General features: G+C 47.3%; 1 protein-coding gene across 7 annotated transcripts in view; it reads left to right on the forward strand.

Moving 5' to 3' along the window:
* Positions 1-22245, forward strand: part of RASSF2 (Ras association domain family member 2) — a 48487-nt gene that overhangs the window by 18903 nt on the left and 7339 nt on the right. For 4 of the 7 annotated variants that reach the window (XM_030914443.1, XM_030914439.1, XM_030914440.1 and 1 more), the window contains exons 2-10: positions 4413-4503; positions 7847-7922; positions 9931-10082; positions 13428-13522; positions 15608-15768; positions 16523-16624; positions 17936-17987; positions 18452-18573; positions 20385-20482. In XM_030914443.1, coding sequence (XP_030770303.1) covers positions 4445-4503; positions 7847-7922; positions 9931-10082; positions 13428-13522; positions 15608-15768; positions 16523-16624; positions 17936-17987; positions 18452-18573; positions 20385-20482 — 917 coding nt within the window. In that variant the 5' untranslated portion in view covers positions 4413-4444. Of the gene's footprint in view, positions 1-1671; positions 1694-4412; positions 4504-7846; positions 7923-9930; positions 10083-13427; positions 13523-15607; positions 15769-16522; positions 16625-17935; positions 17988-18451; positions 18574-20384; positions 20483-22245 lie in introns of those variants that run through there. The other 3 variants (XM_010378943.2, XM_030914444.1, XM_030914442.1) reach the window with 2 other exon arrangements.

Genomic DNA, 22245 nt, shown 5'->3' on the forward strand with positions numbered 1-22245 from the left:
GGTTGGGACCCGGGTGTCTCTGGGGGCCATTCTTCATCCTCCACACCCACATGGCCCAGCATTGCCCACCAGATGAAGTCCAGACTCCTCTCCAGGTTGGGGTTCTGCTCATGCCACCCCATCTCGCACAGTTCTGAGTTGCCTGCTCTTTCTGCCTGGACCCACTTGCCCCTCATCTTTGCCGACACTGAGGTCTCAGTTTAGAGGTCTCTTCCTCCAGAGAGTCCCCCAGGACACCACCCTTATCCGTAGGTGTCCTTCCTGTTTGCTACCATAGCACTCACCCTCCCTTGACAGAGCCCTCTGCCCCCACACATCCCTCTCCTCCTGCACCATGTACCAGTGCTGGGATTACAGGTTTCCTTGGCTGCTGAGCCACCATTGCGAGCACGACGCTTGGCACGTTGTAGACACACAATAAATGCTTGTTGAATGTATAAATTTACACATGCGTAGAAGGGGCACCTTTTTACAAAAAGGGGCACTGACTAGTTATGGGTAATTGTCATTTAAAAAAGAAAAGCTTTGGCTGGTGTGGTGGCTCACGCCTGTAATCTCAGCACTTTGGGAGGCTGAGGCGGGCAGATCACTTGAGGTTAGGAGTTCGAGACCAGCCTTGCTAACATGGTGAAACCCCATCTCCACTAAAAATACAAAAAATTAGCTGAGCTTGGTGTCACGTACCTGTAATCCCAGCCACTCGGGAGGCTGAGGCAGGAGAATTGCTAGAACCTGGGAGGCAGGGTTTGCAGTGAGCTGAGATCGTGCTGCTGCACTCCAGCCTGGGGGACAGAGCTAGACTCCGTCTGAAAAAAAAAAAAAAAGAAACAAAAGGCTTTCTCACTAGCTTGACTTTCCTTTTTCTGCATTACATGTGTACTCCGGTTTTCATGATCAGATTCTTCTTCTTTTTTGGAAAAGTAAAAAAAAAAAAACATAAAATGTAAAATTTAGAGAGACCAATTGTGTTCTCAGGGTACCACTTTTGAGTACACTGGTAGGGTCTGAGTTTTCTTTTTTATTGAGACGGAGTCTTGCTCTGTCGCCCAGGCTGGAGTGCAGTGGCATGATCTCGGCTCACTGCAAGCTCCGCCTCCCAGGTTTACGCCATTCTCCTGCCTCAACCTCCTGAGTAGCTGGGACTACAGGCGCCCGCCACCACACCTGGCTAATTTTTTGTATTTTTAGTAGAGTCGGGCTTTCACCATGTTAGCCAGGATGGTCTCGATCTCCTGACCTCGTGATCTGCCCTCCTTGGCCTCCCAAGGTGCTGGGATTACAGGTGTGAGCCACTGCATCCAGCCGGGTCTAAGTTTTCTGAATGGAATCAGCCCATGGTAACTTGCAGTAACAATTTATCAAAACTTAGTGGCTTAACACTAATTCATTTTTATTTTATTTTATTATTTTATTTTATTATTTAATTAATTAATTTTGAGATGGGCTTACTCTGTCGACCAGGCTAGAGTGCAGTGGCATGATTGTGACTCACTGTAGCCTTGACCTCCTGGGCTCAGTTTATCCTCCTGCCTCAGCCTCCCTAGTAGCTGGGACCAGAGGTGCACACTACCACATCTGGCTAACTTTTTATTTTTTGTAGAGATGGGATCTCCCCATGTTGCCCAGGCTGGTCTTGAACTCCTGGACTCAAGCAATCCTTCCTCCTTGGCTTCCCGAAGTGCTGAGATTACAGGTATAAGCCACTGCACCTGGCCTTATTTTATTGTTTTTTTTTTTTTTTTTTAAGAGACAAGGTCTTACTCTGTTGCCCAGGCTGGAGTAAAGTGGTGTGATCATAGCTCACTGCAGCCCTGAGCTCCTGGGCTGAAGCAATCCTCCTACCTTAGACTCCCAACTAGCTATAGGACCACAGGTGTGTGCCACCACATCCAGCTAATTTTAAAATTTTTTTGTAGAGACGGGGTCTCCTGCCGTTGCCCAGGTTGGTCTCGAACTCCTCCTGCCTTGGCTTCATGAAGTATTGCAGTCATAGGCAGGAGCCACCATGCTTGGCCAACACTAACTGATTATCTCACAGTTCTGTAGTTCAAAGGTCTGACACGAATCTCACTGGGCTAACATCAAGGTATCAACAGGGATGTGTTCTTCTCTGGAGACTCTAGGACAAGTCCATTTTCTTGCTTTTCCGGCTTCTAGAGGCTGTCTGTGTCCCTTGGGTCATGGATCCTTCTTCCAGGAGGTTGAATCCTTCTCACATTGTGTCACTGTAATACTGGTTCCCATGCCTCCCTCTTCCACTTAAAACATATATTGTGGAGTGGGTGCAGTGGCTCACACCTGTAATCCTAGCACTTTGGGAGGCCGAGGTGAGCAGGTTGCTTGAGTCCAGGAGTTCAAGACCAGCCTGGACAACATGGCAAAACCCCGTCTCTACTAAAATTCAAAAAACTAGCTGGGCATCGTGGCACATGCCTTTAGTCCCAGCTACCTGGGAGGATGAGGTGGGAGGATCACTTGAGCCTGGGGAGGTCGAGGATGCAGTGAGCTGAGATTATGCCACTGCACTCCAGCCTGGGTGACAGAGTGAGTCTCTGTCTCAAAAAAAACAAAAACAAAAACAAACAAACAAACAAAAAAATATATATATATATGTACACACACACACATATATATGTATATAGTGGTAAAATACACATAAAGTTTACCATCTTAACCATTTTAAAGTGTCCAGTTCAGTGGCATTAAGTACCTTCACATGTTGTAGAACCATCACCTACCATCTATCTCCAGAGCTCTCTTCCTCTTGCACACTCTGTTCCCATTAGGAAACTCTCCATTTCCCCTTCTTCCCAGGCCCCTGGCAACCACCGTTCTATGTTTTGAAGCATCACCATTCTATAAAATCAGTCTCTGATTTTGTCTTCTCTAGGTACCTCATAAAAGTGGAATCATGCAGTATTTTTCATTTTGGGTGTGGCCTGTTATAATGTCTTCAAGGTTCACCCATGTTCTAGCATGTGCCAGTATTTCCTTCCTTTTTAAGGCTGAATAATAATCCACTGGATGCATATACTCCGTTTTGCTTATCTGCTCATCCATCAGTGGACACTTGGGTGGCTTCCACCTTTGGGCTGTTGTGAGTAATGTGATTTTGCCCCTGAGGGCACTTAGTAGTGTCTGGCAATAGTTTTGGTCGTCATCACTGGGGTAGTGCTGCTGGCATCTAGTGAGTAGAAGCCAGAGATGCTGCTAAACATCTGCGATGCACAGGACAGTCCCGCGCCAAAGAACAGTCCCAGGCCAGGGGCGGTGGGGCACACCTGTAGTCCCAGCTACTCGGGAGGCTGAGACAGGGGGATCGATGGAGCCCAGGGATTTGAGGCTGCAGTGAGCTATGATCATGCCACCTGCACTCCCAGCCCAGGTAACAGAGTGACATCCCATCTCTACAAATAGAAATAAAAAAAGAATGGGCCAGGTCCAAATGGTAATAGTGCTGCTGGGCGTGGTGGCTCATGCCTGTAATCCCAGCACTTTGGGAGGCCATGGCGGGTGGATCACCTGAGGTCAGGAGTTTGAGACCAGCCTGGCCAACATGGTGAAACCACCCCCCCCTACTAAAAATACAAAAAATTAGCCAAGCGTGATGGTGGGCACCTGTAGTCCCAGCTACTTGGGAGGCTGAGGCAGCAGAACCTGGGAGATGGAGGTTGCACTGAGCCGAGATCACACTATTGCACTCCAGCCTGGGCGAAGAGAGCGAGACTCCTTGTCAAAAAACAAAACAAAACAAAACAAATGGTAATAGTGCCAAGGTGGAGAAATCTTGACATATATATACCTATCTGAATAAATATTTATACATGTAAATGTGTGTATGTATATGCATATTTTATACTTACATAGATTTTAAACAAAATTGGACCCATAGTTTTGTTACCTGTGTTTTTGTAATGTATGGTTAAATTGTCTTTCACATTGTCATATTTTAGTGGTGTCTGTAGACACACACTGTGATTTCTCACACTTGGCTGTATTTGGGCATTTTTAGGTGGTTTACCCATCCTCAGTAGACCTCAGTAGAATCGGGCTGTCCCTGAGATAACTCTCTATTCTGTGTTGTGGTGGTCTCTTCAGAGAGGAAGACTCATCAGTTATCCTTGGAGCCAACATGGGTGTCAGTGTGCTCTGTGGCTGGGGCATTCATGCTTGGATTGTCCAAGGGTTGTCGTCTTTCCTTTGGATGTTTATTCTCAGAGGCTGTGGTAAGCCAAGGCAGCAGCCAGCAGTGTTGCCTCTCACAGCCTTGGGTCCGTGTTAGCTGTGGATCTGGGTGGGGAGGAACAGAGAGCCATGGCGTCCAATTTTGTGCCCACTCCCCACCCCAGGTTCTGCTGAGTTCCCAAGGACACAACCTGACTTTAACCTCTGTCTTCTCCTTCCAAATATAGGCCTCTCCTTCCAATGAAAAGAGAAAGGAAGAATGGACTACAGTCACCAAACGTCCCTAGTCCCATGTGGACAAGATAAATACATTTCCAAGTAAGACGTTTTGCTAGAGAGTTTTGTCCCCAGTGACCAGTCCCATGCTGGGATATTGTGGGTGGACCGCAGCCGTTGGCACAGGGGCCTCCCCTGTGTATCAGACTGGCGGGGCTCCTGTGTGTGGGAAGGAGTCAAGCGGCTGAACTTGGACTTGTGAGAGTATCAGGGCGGCTGCTATAGATAAAAACATGCCACCAGAGCCTGGCCTGGAGGTGAAGTAAAGGGGATGTCAAGACGCAGTACCTTTGGGGGCTCAAAAGATGTGGTGTCTTGGAAGGCTTCCAGGAGGAGCAGTTGGCTGGTGGTAGTTTGCTATCTTCTGAATGTTTGTGTCTCCCCCAAATTCCTATGTGGAAACTTCAGCCCAAGGTGCTGGTATAAGAGGTGGAGCCTCTGGGATGGGATTAGGTCTAAGTACCCTTATAAAAGGCCAGGGGAGCTTGTTTTTCCTCCACGGTGTGAGGACGCAGTAAGAAGGCACTGTCTGTGAGGATAGGGCTGTCACCAGACAGTGACTCTACCTTAACCTTGGACTTTCTGGCCACCAGAGCTGTGAGAAATGAATTTCTGTTGTTTAGAAGCCATCCAGTCTATGATCCAGCAGCCAGAACGGACTCAGACACTGCTCCCCGTCCTGTCTGTGGTGTTCCTGGGGAGTCCTGGCTGGGGTAATGTGTCCCTGGGCTTCTCTGGTTCGCGCTGAATTTGGCACAGGTGCCTTCTGAATAGAAGGGGACAATTTAGTTGATTTCTATGCACTAAAGTCTCTTCAGCTCAGGCTTTTTGCTAATGTGACTGGGCTTGAGCCAAAATGGACCCTTGAATTGGAAGTTCAAGGATGTATTTTTATGTCCAGCATAGAGATTTCTCTATCTTTTTTTTTCTTTCTTTTCTTCTTCTTCTTTTTTTTTTTTTTTTTTTAGAAGGAATCTCCCTCCTCACCTAGGCTGGAGTGCAGTGGTGTGATCTCAGTTCATGGCAACCTCTGCCTCCTGAGTTCAAGTGATTCTCCTCCCTCAGCCTCCTGGGTAGCTGGGATTATAGGCATGTGCCGCCACACACAGCTAATTTTTAAATTTTTAGTAGAGACGGGGTTTCACCATGTTGGCCGGGCTGGTCTTGAACTCCTGACCTCAAGTGATCCACCCGCCTCAGCCTCCCAAAGTGCTGGGATTACAGGCGTGAGCCACCATGCCCAGCTAGAATTTCTCTCTCTTAATGAAATATTTAATTTATCTGAGATCAAATTGTTTGAAGTCCTTAGACACACTTGACACATGTTTTGTAACATCTGACCATTCTTACCTCTTTATGGACAGATTTCCCCAGGGACTTCTACCAACCAGTGATTTTCTATCCCGGTTCAGATCTGTGTGTTCAAAAGTACCAAACAGCCTTTCGTCTTAGGTTATTTGGAATCACATTTTCCACGAATTCATTTCAGCTTGCATAGAACCACATTGATTTATCTAGGTTTAACTTGTCAGGAGTTTCTTGGCATTTCCAGTGGGTTTTGACTCCTGGCATGGTCCAAAATCTCTCCACTGAATGGTTGGGTTCAGAGAGACTGAATTCTGTTACCCCCTTACTTGAGACTAGACAAAAGCCCGCAGCGGCCCCCTCCACCTCTCTCCACTCTCATGCCACCTGGAGTGCAAAACACGCACTTTCAGATGAAACTTGACTCATGCATTCTCAGGGTTGATGAAGGCTTTCCCTGATCACAAAGTGGGTGAAATCTCCTCTCTGGCCATGTGCAGTAGAGCTGTGTACTCTCAGGGCAGCCACTTGGAAAACTTGATGGCTAAGGAGGTCCAGTACTGGGCTTCAGAGCAGGAGTTTCTAAGGATTTTTATTTTTTATTTAAAAAATTTTTATGAACTAAAAAAGTATTGCCAGGGCCCAGAAGCCACCTCATGCCCACTTCTTGTCACTACTCCCCAAGGTGAACCACTATCCTGAATTCTAACACTCCATTTTGAACTTTGTATCAATGGAATATGATCTGTGCTTTTTTGTGAAAGAAGCTAGACACAAGAAAAGCACAGATCCTGTAATTCCCATGAGTTACACACATGCGTGTAGTTCATTCACATTCTCTTCGCTGAGAGTTTTCCATTGTGTAGCTATTGTTTCCTTTATTCACCCATTCTGACGCTGATGGGGGTTTGCAATTTTTTTTTTTTTTTTTTTGAGATGGAGTCTCGCTCTGTTGCCCAGGCTAGAGTGCAGTGGCACGATCTTGGTTCACTGCAACCTCCACCTCCCTTGTTCGAGCAATTCCCCTGCCTCAGCCTCCTGAGTAGCTGGGATTACAGGTGCATGCCACCATGCCTGGCTAATTTTGTGTGTGTGTATTTTTAGTAGAAACAGAGTTTCACCATGTTAGGCCAGACTGGTCTCGAATTCCTGACCTCAGGCAGTCTGCCCATCTCAGCCTCCCAAAGTGCTGGGATTACAGGCGTGAGCCACTGCTCCTGGCCACAAGTTTTTAAACACGTGATAAGGTCATGTCTATGAAGCATAAGTTAGTGTGGCTCAAACCTGTCCCATTTCACTTCTAAACAGCCTGGAAACTTCTGAGTCTTTTATTTTTTTTCTGAGACAGAGTTTCACTCTGTCGCCCAGGCTGGAGTGCAGTGGCATGATCTCAGCTCACAGCAACCTCTGCCTCCAAGGTTCAGGTGATTCTCCTGCCTCAGCCTCCTGAGTAGCTGGGAATACAGGCATGCACCACCATGCCTGGCTGATTTTTTATATTTTTATTAGAGATGGGTTTGCACCATGTTGGCCAGGCTGGTCTTGAACTCCTGACCTCAAGTGATCTGCCAGTCTTGGCCTCCCAAAGTGCTGGGGTTACAAGCACGAGCCACCGCGCCTGGCCAGCTTCTGAGTCTTATGAAGGCCTGTCATTATTGTCCTTTCCTCACTCACAGCGTGCTTGAGGGAGAAGAGGCCACAGCCAGGCAGGAGAATGGCTGTCTGTGGGCTCTGAAGTGCTTGCCTCAGTGACTCCATGGCTTATTAACATCTGCTCATTCAGCTTGAGTTTGGGAGTATTGTCAGCACACGAGGCCTGCCTTGGTGTCCTGGAATTGCTCTTTACATTCAGCATTGTTCTGGGGTGGTGCTCACTCTTGACTTGGATCCTGGGGGAAGATGGTTATGGGGTGGTGGCGGCAGAACTCTGTGTGCATGTGCATGTGTGTGTATGTACATGTGGACAAACACCAAAGTGCGGTGACTTTAGGCCCGGTGAGAGGTGAGAGAAAGAGGGAACAACTGCATTATAAGTGGCTTCGGCTGATCATGTTATATCTCTTACATTTTTCTCTCTAAGAAATGAACTTCTTTTGCATCTGAAGACCTACAACTTGTACTATGAAGGCCAGAATTTACAGCTCCGGCACCGGGAGGTAAGGAGTCTCCAGGGAAAGCCCTGACTGGCTAGTCCAGACCTTGTCACCGTGTGTCCTGAATCTGAAAGTCCCTGAGGTCCCGAGAGATCCCTGCCTCTCCTGCTTCTCATTTAGGATGCTAGTGAGGGTCTTTGGGGTTCTTTGGAAGAAGACTCCAGGCCCAGTTTTGTTGTAAAAAGGGTGAATGTTTCAGAGATGTGCTCCAGAGACATTCCTGTAGAAGTGTGGCTGGGCTAGCGCAGTCTCATGGGGGAGATTCTCCAGAGGAAGCTTTCATGAAATGACCTTTCCAGGTGGCTCCCAAGCAGACGTCCTCTCATTGGACAATTCGGGAACCCCACCCAGTCCTCTGTGTTTAAACATTTGGGCCCAAGTCCTGTCGCTGCAGTGACCTGGGCAAAGCACATAAGCTCTCGATGGTAGCACTTGGCCCATCCCCAGACCTAGTCATCCTAGTTTGCTTTTGTTATTCATCTGGTTTCCATCCCGAAACCGAGCTTCCTCATCCTGTATCCATTTCTCTAAAGCCTGTTATCAGATAGATGAGTTATAAAGGAGTCTGGTAGGGTACTTTATACCCAAGCACTCGTGACTGATAAAAAGGTCCATATGTGTAATGCCCTTTGAAACACATTTTCAGGTTATCAGGCTGTGGAGATTTAATCCATAGAAACAGATAACAGATGGTGGAATTTCAGCTGCTAGGGCAGGTTGCTTGGGGACAGTATGTGGGATGTAGTGGCCTATTCTGTCCCTCAAACCACCCCACTTAGATAAAATCCTGTTTTGGGTTAAATTTTGACCTACAGTTGTGTAAAGTAATGATGCTCACCTTGACCAGGGGAAGGCCATGTAAATTGCCAATGTTTACCTAAAGCCTTCCTCCCTGGGACTCCTAAGTGCCCTAAAATTGTTTCATTTCTCTCCTTCCCTCTTGTATTCCTTCCTCCCTCTTTGAGGATGATTTTGGGCCTCATTGGGCTGATGTCATTTTCACCTATGGGGCTTGTCCTGAAGATGTGGCCCATGACCCAGATCTACCACTTGATCAGCCCATAAAACATGGCTTCAAAAAGGTTCTTCTGAGACTGGAGGGAGGAGAACTGATTCTTTTAGGGATTGCCCTTCAAGCTTTTGCTAATCAGCAGATGGGCTATGCAAGATTTTAAATAGTTCGTAAATAGCTTTCCTGGGTTATGTCCTATCGAGTAAATGATTAAAAGTGCTCCATGATTAAAGGATTTCATAGTCATAAGCGAGTCCCAAGTCTTTGGGATAGAATATGTAAATGCCTTTAGAATGGTTTTACATTTAACGTCTAATTGGTCAGCAACCTTGAGAATAAACTAGGGACTCCTGCAAGATTTATTCACCTGTTGCAGAGTTGTCATTTAGCCCATTAGTTGATTACAGAACCTGGGATGTTCTGCTGTTTGGAAATCTGATTAACACAGCCTCTCCCAGCTCATGATCACTTGACACCCTTTTAAAGACAACAGTTCATCTGCTAGAGGAGGTGGTGTTCTGTAGAATAAACTTCGGCAAATGTTGCTTTAAATTTCCTCCAACCACCAGGTTGGATTGCTAAACATATGTTACAGCTACAGAGACATCGTTTTCCATAGTAGTGGATGGGACGTAGCTAACTCCAGTTCTTGCTTCTGTTAGCAAGGCTAATCTCACTTATTTTAAGAGATGTATTCTGCTTTCTTTAAAAGTCATTAGGATAAAAAGAAAAACAATGCTTTTATAATTTGCACCTATATATTTGAATTTCACAGCAACTTTTGTGCTGACCTGTGAGGTCAGCTTCAGGATCTAGGGTAGTTTACCTTAGAAAGTATCTCAGAGCTGGGGTGTGAACTGGGCAGCTACCCCCATCCTGTGAATAGAATCTGGGGCACCCAGCTAGGACATATGAAGAATGTGTCATTTGTACCTCAGCTTGGTCTTGGCTTCTGTGGGGGCTTTTCCAGGCTCACCACTCTGATTGCTTTGTGGGCAGGAAGAAGACGAGTTCATCGTGGAGGGGCTCCTGAACATCTCCTGGGGCCTGCGCCGGCCCATTCGCCTGCAGATGCAGGATGACAATGAGCGCATTCGGCCCCCTCCATCCTCCTCCTCCTGGCACTCCGGCTGTAACCTGGGGGCTCAGGGGTGAGTGAGAAGAGAAGAGATGGGGCGGGGAGATGATCGCGATGCCTGGGGGTTCTGTATGTTCTCAAGCAGATAAATGCTGCCTTCTTCCAGCCAGCCCTGACCCTGGCTCCTCCTCCTGCCACCTCTACTGCCCACCTGCCTTGGCCTTGGAATGAGGAACAAGGGGCAGACATGGTTGTGTTTGGACCCCCTTCCTGCCACCGCAATCACCGATGAGGTCACAGGAGGGAGCTGCTGAGTCATAGGAGGGGAGCTGCTGAGTCACAGAGTTCTCTCCTAAGGGAGAACTCAGGAGTCTCTGAGTGGAGTTGCTAGTGGCTAGTGAGGGTCAGTCTGCAGATTTCTAACAGAGCGCCCCATGCCCCAGCATCCTCCCGACTAGGACCACTCCTCATAGAATGGCCCTCGCTCCAAGGCATTTACGACTTGAACCTTCTGATCAAAGCTCCCTGAGTCTTAGGAGAACCTGGAAGAGGAAAAAAGAATGTCAGGCTCTGTCAGAGTCAGCTAAGTGAGATCAGCCAGGGGTCTGCTCCCTGCAGACCACATGGGGAGCCAGGGTGTGGTGTGATGGTGGGTAGTCCAAGTCCCCAACAGAAGGGCTGGGAAGACCTAGTCCATCCCTCCTGATCCTCCATGGCTGAATAAGCCGCCAAATGCACCGCCAGATGCCTCTAGCAAGGCATGCCTTCCTCATTGTCTTTCTGGGACTTGAGTTTTAGGATCAAGTGACTAGCCTGGCTCCATCCTGAAACCTGCTAATGCTGACTGCCTTCGGCCCCAGCCTGGGTGGAGTGTGCTCGCCTCTCAGCCAAAACCACAGTGACCTTTTTTTTTCTGGTTTAAATGAGAACCAAGCCCTCTCTGTTGGTCACATTGAACATTTTGCTAAACTCCACAGCCAAATCTATGTTTCTCTACAATTGAGAGAAACCTAGTATGTGGCCAGACCCTGGGGCTGGTCTGGTTTCTTTCCAAGGGGATTTAAGGAGGAGCATTGTTGCCTACCCCATAGGCGCTAGGATGTCTGGTTAACGTTCTTTGGTTTCATCTAACTTTGCTGGTTTCATGCTCTGCTTTTCAGCACTATCACCACATTTTTGTTTTGTTTTGTTTGAGACAAGGTCTCACTCTGTTTCCCAGGCTGGAGTGCAGTGGCTTAATCACAGCTCACTGCAGCCTCAACCTCCTAGGCTCAAGTGATCCTCCCACCTCAGGCTCCCCAGTAGCTGGGACTACAGGTGCAGCCCCCACCCCTTTTTTCTTTTTCTCTTGCCCAGGCTGGAGTGCAGTGGTGCGATCTCAGCTCACTGCAACCTCTGCCTCTCGGGTTCAAGCGATTTGTGCCTCACCCCCCTGAGTAGCTGGGATTACAGGTGCCCACCACCAAACCCAGTCATTTTTTGTATTTTTTGGTAGAGAGGGGATTTCATCATGTTGGCCAGGCTGGTCTTGAACTCATGACCTCAAGTTATCCACCCTCCTTAACCTCCCAAAGTTCCGGGACCACAGGCGTGAGCCACTGTTCCTGGCCCTACCTGGATAATTTTCGTATTTTTTGTAGAAATGGGGTCTCACTATGTTGCCCTGGTTGGTCTCAAACTTCTGGCCTCAGGCAATCCTCCCACCTTGACCTCCCAAAGTGCTGAGATTACAGGTGTGAGCCACCATGCCCAGCTGTATTTTTTACACTGTACTGTATTTGTTATATTATACTGTATTATTGCTGTATTTGATTTCCAATGGCCAAGCCCATTTCACAGCCTGACCCTGACCCCCACACTATTCTATTCCCTAAGTAAGATGATTTTTAAGATTTCATTTGACCCTGTGGCCTTTGGTTTGGGCTGCTAAGGGGTCCTTCACTCTGCCTGCTTTTTCTCCCTTCTCTGTGGCCTCAAGCTGGTCTTGGTTGACTCTTGAAACCTTCAAAATACTTTGGTAGAATTTTCAGGAATGGTAAATGATGTCTTTTAGATGTTACCTATAATACAGTGAATGCCTAGACTACTGTCTTAAGAAGGATCCTGAGGCTGGGCACGGTGGATCATGCCTATAATCCCAGCACTTTGGGAGGCTGAGGCAGGCAGATCACAAGCTCAGGAATTCAAGACCAGCCTGGGCAACATGGTGAAACCCTGTCTCTACCAAAAAAAAAAAAAAAAGGCACAGTGGCACGTGGCTATAATCTCAGCTACTTAGGAGTCTGAAGCAGGACAATCACTGGAACCTGGGAGGCAGAGATTGCAGTGAGCCAAGACCACACCACTGCACTCCGGCCTGGGTGACAGAGCAAGACTCCGTCCCCTTGCCCCGCCAAAAAAAAAAAAAAAAAAGAAGAAGAAGAAGAAAAAGGATGCTGAGACCGGTTCCTGCTTCAGCAAGAATGAGTGGGGTGGCTACTCTGGGTGCCAAGTGTTCACCATTCCCTAGAAGCTCTGACCAGGCCCATTCTGTGCCTCAGAAGTATATGAGTTAAATTACAATAGGAAGTTCTTTCAGATTTTCCATTTTAATTGTCCTTCCTTAAAACGATCCTCCCCAGAACATGAGGTTTATCTCTACTGGGTCCCAGGGAGCCCATGCTCTTCTCATCATGGGTTGGTCCTAATTGGTCAAATATGATTCTTCCTTACAGCCAAATCCTCTGTTGATTTTGGATGTTTTCATGAGCTGCTCCCTTTGTCCTTTTTGGCTTTGAGAAGTTATTTGCCAGTTATGATGGCAAACGAGGGTCTCAGCTTGGACTGCCTTACTTGTAACCCTTTCTTCAGCTTGGATGAGGACTCCGTCCTTGCAACCCTGAGAACACTGTCAGTGCCCCTTCCAAAGCTGCCCCTGCTCTTGTGGTGGCCAACCTCCTACTTTCCATTCCTTTTAAATGCCAGAATCAATTATGAGTTATTTCTTCAACAGCAATGAGTCTGAACTGGAATCTTACCCTGCAAAACAAATGGCCATTATTAGAGTTTTCCAAATAAGCTATAGAACCCATACATGCTTAGAAGCAGTGCAGGCAGCACATGGGTTTCTCTCCTTGGTATTCTCCATCCTGTGCTTGATGAATTAGATGCTTGTGTTGCTGCAGATGCTGGAAAAGAACATCTTCCCCCTCCAGAACTCCCCCTGCACCACCCACTGCTTGACCTGGGAGCTGGGCCAGCCTTTCATGGGATGCTCAGCGTGGCCCATCTGTACCTTTCATCGCCTGATGTGTGCCAGTACCCAGCCTGGCACTAGCAAAGTGCTCCCCTTGCAGGAGTGGGGTCTGGCAGGTGCAGGGCATCTTTCCACAGGGATTAAACTAGTCTCCCCCCTCCCCTTTGTCTTCTCCACCGCCAGAACCACCCTGAAGCCCCTGACTGTGCCCAATGTTCAGATCTCAGAGGTGGATGCACCGCCGGAGGGTGACCAGATGCGAAGCCCCACAGGTACATGTGAGTGGAAGGTACTTCCAGCTAGGGACCGAATGTGTCAAGACCGCTGTGATAGATGTTGTCAACTGTTATTTATTTTTGAGAATGTAAAATGTATCTGGTTCAAGATACAAAGGGAGAGAATTAAGTCACCTACCTCATCCACCCACCTAGAAGCATCCCAAGAACATCCTTCATGAGATGGTCCATGCAAATATAAGCAAAACACACTCACATACCTTTATGGGTGGATGTAGTTTCTTTCTTCCTCTCCCCTCCCCTTCCCTCCCTTCCCTTCTCTCCTCCCCTCCCCTCCCCTTCCCTCCCCTCCCCTTCCCTCCCTTCCCTTCCCTTCCCTTCTCTCCTCCCCTCCCCTCCCCTCCCCTCATCTTCCCTCTCCTCCCTTCCCTTCCCTTCCCTTCCCTTCCCTTCCCTTCCCTTCCCTTCCCTTCCCTTCCCTGACTTTCCCTTCCCTTCCCTGCCCTTCCGTCTCCCTCTGTCACCCAGGAGGATGCAGTGCAGTAGTGCAATCTTGGCTCTGCTTCCTGGGTTCAAGTGATTCTCCCACCTCAGCCTCCTGAGTAGCTGGGATTAAAGGCATGCGCTACCATGCCCAGCTAATTTTTGTATTTTTAGTGGTGACGGGTTTTTGCCATGTTGACCAGGCTGGTCTTGAACTCCTGGCCTCAAGTGATCTGCCTGCCTCAGCCTCCCAAAGTGCTGGGATTATAGGCATGAGCCACCACGCCCAGTTGGATGTAGTTTCTTTTCTTCCCCTAGTTATACAAGTGGTAGCATTGTGCAGATCCCAGTTTTTATTTATCAGTTTATCTGGGGAATTTTTCCATATAAATTTGTAAGGAACTTCCTTATTCTTTGCAGTTCTGCATTATTTCACTGTATGGAAAAAGGATAATTCATGTAATCACTCCCTATTGGTAGCCATTTAAGTCATTTTCAGCCTCTGCTATGACAAACAAGTTTGCAGTCGGTGGCCTTATACATGTGTCATGCCACACATTTGTCAGCATGTAGGAATCTTTCAAGTGGAATTTCTGGGTTTAAGGCCATGTGCATTTTTAATTTTCATAGATACTGTCAATTTGCAAAATCTTTTTAATATTACATGGATTAAATATATTTTAATAAGAGCAGATTAACCTACTTGTGATTAATGTCAATATTTTATATTTATACACATATAAGGATAGAAATATGCCATGGGAACCGCATATATTTTTAGATATATGTTCTATTAAGCATTATTTTTTCTAATTTTTTTGTTGCAGTAAGATACACATAACGTAACATTTACCATCGTAACCATTTTAAGTGGTACAGTTCAGTGGTATTAAATACACTCATAATGTTGTGCAACCATCACCACCATCCATCTCCAAAACTCTTTCCATCTTGTGAAACTGAAACTCTGTACCCATTAAACTCCAATAACTCCCCATATCCTTCTCCCTCTAGCCCCTGGCAACCACCATTCTACTCTCTGTCTCTGTAATTTAGAATGTACCTAGAATATACTTAGAGTGTACCTCAATTATATGAGATACACTTATATGAGGTACACTCTAAGTACTTCATATAAGTGGAATCATTCTATATTTGCTGTTTTGTAATTGGCTTGTTGCACTTAGTGTAATGTCATCAAGGTTCATCTGTGTGTAGCATGTGTCATAGTTTGTTTGAAGTATCTTGTTAGCCCTTATATCATGTTTATTCTGTGCCAGGCACTATTCTAAGTGCTTTATGTATATTAACTCATTTAAACCCTCAGCAACCCTCTGAGGTGGGTGTTACTATTATCCCTATTTTACATATAAAAACACTGAGGCACAGAGAGGTTACTGATATATGGCAATCATGGAGCTGAGATTTGAACCCAGGGAGTCTGGCTTGGAAGGCTGTGCTCTGAACTTATCACCGTACAGCTTCTTTGTAAATTCTGCATTATGTTTTTCCCCCAGCAGAAAATACTATTTGTATAAAATATATATTTTTGGAGACAGTGGGTGCTGTAGCACTGGGCACAAAGTGGGGACCATGTGCCATGTCGCAGGTCCAGACAGAGTTCATTTCCCTCTCCTCTCTCAGACTCCAGGGGCCTGAAGCCCCTGCAGGAGGACACCCCACAGCTGATGCGCACACGCAGTGATGTTGGGGTGCGTCGCCGTGGCAATGTGAGGACGCCTAGTGACCAGCGGCGAATCAGACGCCACCGCTTCTCCATCAACGGCCATTTCTACAACCATAAGGTAAGGTGGACAGGGGGATAGGGGAGGGGGGAAGACCTCTTCCCGGGTAGATGCCACCTCAGGGCTACAGCTATATGGTGGGTGGTGTGATGCCTGGGCAGCCAAATGTTTGCTGCTGTTTAGTCTTAGGGTTATGGGTGGGCTGCAAGCCCTGGTGGCTTCCTGAGGGACTGAGGGACCCCAAGTCAGAAGGCTCAAAGTCCTTCTGTGGGTCCCCCTTAAGGTGGTGGGTGAATTCAGTGGGGCTGTACAAAGCAGTCCCTGCTGTAGCCCTGAAGACCCCATAAACACAGCTCATCAGTCTCTCCCAAGAAAATCCATGTGTTAACCTCTCCTGCACACTGTGCCCCCAACTGGTGTATGGTCTGGCTTTTCCCAGAGCTGAAGCAGAGCTGCAGGTCTCAGACCTGGGGTGTCAGTGCACCGTCCACCCCACCAGAGCTTGCTGATCCCTCCCTTCCTCCTGCTTTGTTCAAATCCTACCCCAGGAAGCAAGTGCATGGTGGGAGAGCAGTCAGAGACAGCCTTGTGCTGAAGTCCCAGAGGAAGGGTCTTTTTGAGTGTGGAGCATGAACTGAATTAAGCAAACCCTGAGGGTTGCTTTGTCTACAAAGCCTGCTGCTTGCCAGGCTGTCGGGGGCTCTCAGGAAGTACATTTTGAGTATCATTGTCATTGTGCCCTGTACCGCACCTGGATTTTAGCACTGGGTCCTTGTTCCCACTCCCACCCTGAGCTGGATCCTTCTATTGACAGACGTCCGTGTTCACGCCAGCCTATGGCTCTGTCACCAACGTCCGCATCAACAGCACCATGACCACCCCACAGGTCCTGAAGCTGCTGCTCAACAAATTTAAGGCAAGTTCCCTTTGCTGGCTGGCCACAGATGGGGTCACAGGTGTGCCTTGGGCCCCTAGAGTGGTTGTGCGAGGAGCTATGGAAGTTGCGTGGTTTGCGGGATGCTGAGCAGAGGGCTTGGGTTCTTTAGATCCTCGTGATCCAAGACAGAGTCCACAGCATCAGCATCACCTGGGTGCTTGTTAGAAATTCAAATTCTCAGGCCCCACCCCAGACCCACTAAATCAGAAATTTTGAGGGGTAGGCCAGGGACACCGTCTAACAAGCCTGCAGGGGATTTGGATGCCTACCGAAGTTTGAGAAACATCAACCCTCAAATCCTTTATGGTCTACTTTAGAAGGACCCTGGGGCCTGCTGACTGGTTTTGGGCTCAGTGTGAAGATTGACTTCTGGGGCACAGTTGGGAAACCTACTTTGAAATATGACACTTTGTGCAAATTATAGTGCAGGAGTGCTTTTAAAGTTCTGTTGCTCTGTGTTTTCCACAATCTCTTGGAGAACAGAGATCTTTTGGAGACAAGGTATTCTTACTTTTAATGGAAGCCAGTGTAGCCTAACAACCTAAGAACACAGGCTCTGGGTTCAAATCTCCATTGAGCACATGCTAGTTGGATGAATTGGGCAAGTTACTTAACCTGCCCCTGCCTCTGCTTCGTCATCATAAAATGAAGATAATGGGGCCTCGCTACAGTATTGTCGTGAACATTAGATGGGATGAAACCTTTAACATTTGTAGAACTATGCCTGGCACATTGCGATAGATGATAGCTATTATCCATCCTAGTTGTGTGCTACAGAATGACCAGTTTGGTCAGTGACACACCACATATATGACCTGTGGTCCCATGAGACTATAATCCTTTTTTTATGGTACTTTTTCTGTGTTTAGATATGTTTAAATCCACAAATGCTTACCATTGTGTTACAAGTGCCTACAGCATTGAGTACAGGAACATGCTGTATAGGTTTGTAGTCCAGGAGCAATAGCTATACCATATGGCCTAGGTGTGTAGTAGGCTATGCCATCCAGGTTTCTGTAAGTACACTCTATGATGTTTGCACAACAATGAAATTGCCTAGTGATCCATTTCTCAGAATGCATCCTTGTGGTTAAGCACATGACTATATTATTGATAAAGTCATCTACCTTCTCGATCTTCTCATCAATTCCGAGAGTTGTAGATAAATAGCTCTCCCCTCAAAACAGCCTAAAATTGACTTAGCTTTGCATTGTTAAAAAAGAGGAAAAGCCTCGAAGTTGGGATGTTTAAATAGATACTTTCAACAAGTATCTTTTGCTCCTGCTTCAGATTGAGAATTCAGCAGAGGAGTTTGCCTTGTACGTGGTGCATACGAGTGGTGGTAAGTCTGAAGACCACAGTGTACTTTCAAACTTCTAATTAACTCAAAATAGCAAGTTAAAAAAATACCTCTGCCTCCTTTGCTTGTTGTTTGGGTTTCAGAAACTTCCAAATGTTGTTTGCCTTCAAGGCTGATGGGCTTGCTGTGTGAGTCCACTAGGGATTGTTTTATATGGCCAGTAAACAAATTCTAAACCTGTCTAGAATTTTCTCAAGAGACAGATAAACCCAATTCCTCCAAGGGGTTGGAGGCATGGTGGTACTGTTGAGGGGTGGGGAGTGAGTGGGAGGAGGTTGCTTTTCACAATACCTATGGAATAGTTCATTTATAAATCAGTCTCCTGACTTATATGGTGGCATCTCCTAAGGTGCCTAGTCCATTTGGACCCCTGCATTGACCACTACTTAATGTGAGAAAGGCCTCTGGCCAAACTCAGGGCTGCTCCTGGTTGTGTGTGGTTGCAGAGAAACAGAAGCTGAAGGCCACTGATTACCCGCTGATTGCCCGAATCCTCCAGGGCCCATGTGAGCAGGTCTCCAAAGTGTTCCTAATGGAGAAGGACCAGGTGGAGGAAGTCACCTATGATGTGAGTTCCCTTTGGGTCAGGTGGTCTGTCCTCAGGAGGGTGGGGATTTGGTTGGATCACCTGTAACTGGGGTATAGAATGACTTTTTTGACCAATGACCATGCCCCCTTTTACTTCTTCAGTGCCAGGTTCTCTTGAAGCCAGGTTGAAGGTATGCCCTGAGGGAGTTGCTGGAGGAATGCCCAGGCAGAAAGTGATTTCCATAGAAGGAATAAATTGCTTGAGCCTTCCTAGGGTACTGTCAGAGGGATGGGAAGTGTCTGCAAACACTCTTTTAGCAATGCTAGGAAGTTAGCAGTTGGCTGGTCGCAGTGGCTCACTCCCGTAATCCTAACACTTTGGGAGGTCGCTGCAGGACGATTGCTTGAGGCCAGTGATTTGAGACCAGTCTAGGCAACAATGCGAGACTCTGTCTCTACAAAAAAAAAAAAAAAATGTTTTAAGTAACTGAGCATGGTGGTGTGTGCATGTGGTCCCAACTACTTGGGAGGCTGAGGTGGGAGGATCACTTGAGCACAAGAGGTTTAGGCTGCAGTGACCTGTGATGGCACCACTGCACTTCAGCCTGGGTGATAGATACAGCAAGACCCTGTCACAAAAAAATAATACAAGAAGTAAGCCATGTAATAGTCAGCTTTTGCTACAGTAACAAACATCTCCAAATCTTAGTAGCTTACAACAGCAAACACTTACTTTTTCCCCATGAGTCTATGGTCTAGTAGCAATGGCTCTACTCTAAGTGTGGGCTGAGTTCAAGTCTGCATTGTGTGACTCACCCAGAGGCCCAGGCTGTTGGGGCAGTACTTACTGCTCATGGCTGTGCTCCTCATGGCAGATGGTGGAGCACGAGAAATCAGGCCAAATCATGTATGCATATTTGAAGCCTCCACTCAGATTTGGTGTGTCATGTCCACACACATTCCACTGGCCAAAGCCAGTCACATGGACAAGCTCAACATTAAAAGTGTGGAGAAATGCACTTCTCCCAGGGAGAAGAGTTGATAGAGCAGGGTGGGGATTCTGGTGGGGAAAGGAAAGCCATTTTTTAACTTTTTTTTTTTTTGTGGGGCAGACAGAGTCTCGCTCTGTTGCCCAGGCTTGAATGCAGTGGCACCTCCCTGGTTCAAGCAATTTTCCTGCCTCAGACTCCTGAGTAGCTGGGACCACAGGTGTGCATCACCATGCCTGGCTAATTTTTGTATTTTTAGTAGAGACAGGGTTTCACCATGTCGGCCAGCTGGTCTTGAACTCTTGACCTCAAGTGATCCACCTGCCTCAGCCTCCCAAAGTGCTGGGATTACAGGCATGGACCATGATGCCTGGTGCTGTTTTTAAACTTTAACTCACCCCAGAGCCACCCACAGCCTCTCCAAAGCAAGTTCATATTTGGATGTTTGTTTGAACCTTGAGACCCAAATCATCATTCTGAACCCTGATTCCTTCCATTCTCTTAGGGGAGAACAAAGAGGTTTATTAGACATAACGGGTTCCGTTCTTTCTCTGCATCACTGTATCAAGAGAAAGTACTTTTCTGTGTTTGGCGTCACCTCATCATTAATTGAATGCATGACATGAAAAATGAAAAGTTTTGAGATGGTGTCATGTAAGTGAAGTGATCGTCGCAGACTCCTTCCCAGCCTGGTGAGGAATGAGGCTTGGCTCCTGCCTTTAAGGAAATCCTGGGTTTCTGAAAAAAATAGACTTTCCAAGACTTTGTGCCAAGACTTTGTGCCTTGTATGAGGACAACCCTGAAAGGAATTGGAGTCATGCTGGGAAGGGCATTCAGCCAGACTTGCTTCTTTCTCCCCAGGTGGCCCAGTATATAAAGTTCGAGATGCCGGTACTTAAAAGCTTCATTCAGAAGCTCCAGGAGGAAGAAGATCGGGAAGTAAAGAAGCTGATGCGCAAGTAAGCGTGGCCTCTGGGGCGCTGGGTGCACTTCTCCCGGGGCCTCAACAGAGGGGCCCCTGCTGGGTCCTCGCAGGGACTGTGCTGAGCTGCTGCATGGGCCTGGGTCTCTGGGCTTTCTTTGGGGGGCTGCCCATTGACAAACCTGGATTTCAAGTGGGGCATGATAGTTAAGTGTGTTCGTCTACTTCTTGTGTCAGCTTCTCATTTTGATGTGGGACATCAAAGTGTCTCCTGTCCTCCCTCTTATGGAAAGACTCTGAAGAGAAGGTGTTGGTTTAAAATTTCTTTGGGGTCTAGATTCAGAAATAGGGGAGGTGACTGTACACTGGTTTCTTAAGTATATGATCAGGCTCCCAGCAGGAGACTCCGATGAGGGTCTTTGAGGGGTGTTTGAAGAAGGGACTATTTACAAAGACTTGGGCAGAGTCTGGGGTAACCTCAAGGGATAGTGCAGTCCCTGGGGCTAGTGTTACCACCCCTTGCCTGAAGGGGTGAGGGCAAGGAGTGCTAACCAAGACCCAGAGGTTCCAGGGATTTCAGGAAGGCTGTCTTAGCAGTGGATGTAGCCTGAGCTACTGGCCTCTAAAATCCTTTCTTCTCCCATTTCCTCCCTTTGTGACATTTATCTTCTGGAAATTGCATTTGGATTGAAAAATAAAGCTTCTGGCTGGGCGCGGTGGCTCAAGCCTGTAATCCCAGCACTTTGGGAGGCCGAGACGGGCGGATCATGAGGTCAGGAGATCGAGACCATCCTGGCTAACACGGCTGAAACCCCGTCTCTACTAAAAAATACAAAAAACTAGCCGGGCGAGGTGGTGGGCGCCGTCCCAGCTACTCAGGAGGCTGAGGCAGGAGAATGGCGTAAACCCGGGAAGCGGAGCTTGCAGTGAGCTGAGATCCGGCCACTGTACTCCAGCCCGGGCAACAGAGCGAGACTCCGTCTCAAAAAAAAAAAAAAAAAAAAAAAGAAAAATAAAGCTTCTTTCTGGGAAGGATTTTGTGATTACTTTGCTATGTTTAGTCATAGAAGAGACTACCTTTCATCGATATGGTGGAATAAATGATTCCTTTTTGCCAATGGAGAATAAAGCCACTGCTAGATCTGCTGTATCGATGATCATAACTAGTCTGATAACACACTGAACACTTACTATGTCCTAAAGTTTTGGGTTTTTTTTTTTTTTTTTTGTTTTGTTTTGTTTTGTCATGGAGTCTTGCTCTGTCGCTCAGGCTGCAGTGCAATGATGCGATCTCGGCTCACTGCAACTTCCACCTCCCAGACTCAAGTGATTCTCCCACCTCAGCCTCCGCAGTAGCTGGGATTACAGGCACGCACCACCACATCTAGCTCCTTTTTTTGTGTGTTTTTAGTAGAGATGGGGTTTCGCCAAGTTGGCCAGGCTGGTTTTGAACTCCTGACCTCAAGTGATCCACCCGCCTTGGCCTCTCAAAGTGTTGGGATTACAGGCATGAGCCACCATGCCCAGTCAACTATGTCCTAAACTTTAAAAACAGATTTTTCTGTGTACCACAAAGTCCCGAACGTAAGGAATATGTCCATTTATCCCTGCACAACAGTGCCCACTCCTGTAGCTGCAGTGCCACAGCTCAGGGAAGTCGTGGGAAAACCGAACTTCCCCCAAGCCACGGACCTCCATGCCTAGTAGCTGCTATGGCCTCTTCTGCAAAACGCAGGTTCTAAGGTTGCCATTTTTGTCGGATCCCCAAGAGGGTCAACTGTTAGCAATTTTATATTATCT

This window comes from Rhinopithecus roxellana, chromosome 13, assembly GCF_007565055.1.
Source record: "Rhinopithecus roxellana isolate Shanxi Qingling chromosome 13, ASM756505v1, whole genome shotgun sequence".
Classification (NCBI taxonomy): Eukaryota; Metazoa; Chordata; class Mammalia; order Primates; family Cercopithecidae; genus Rhinopithecus; species Rhinopithecus roxellana.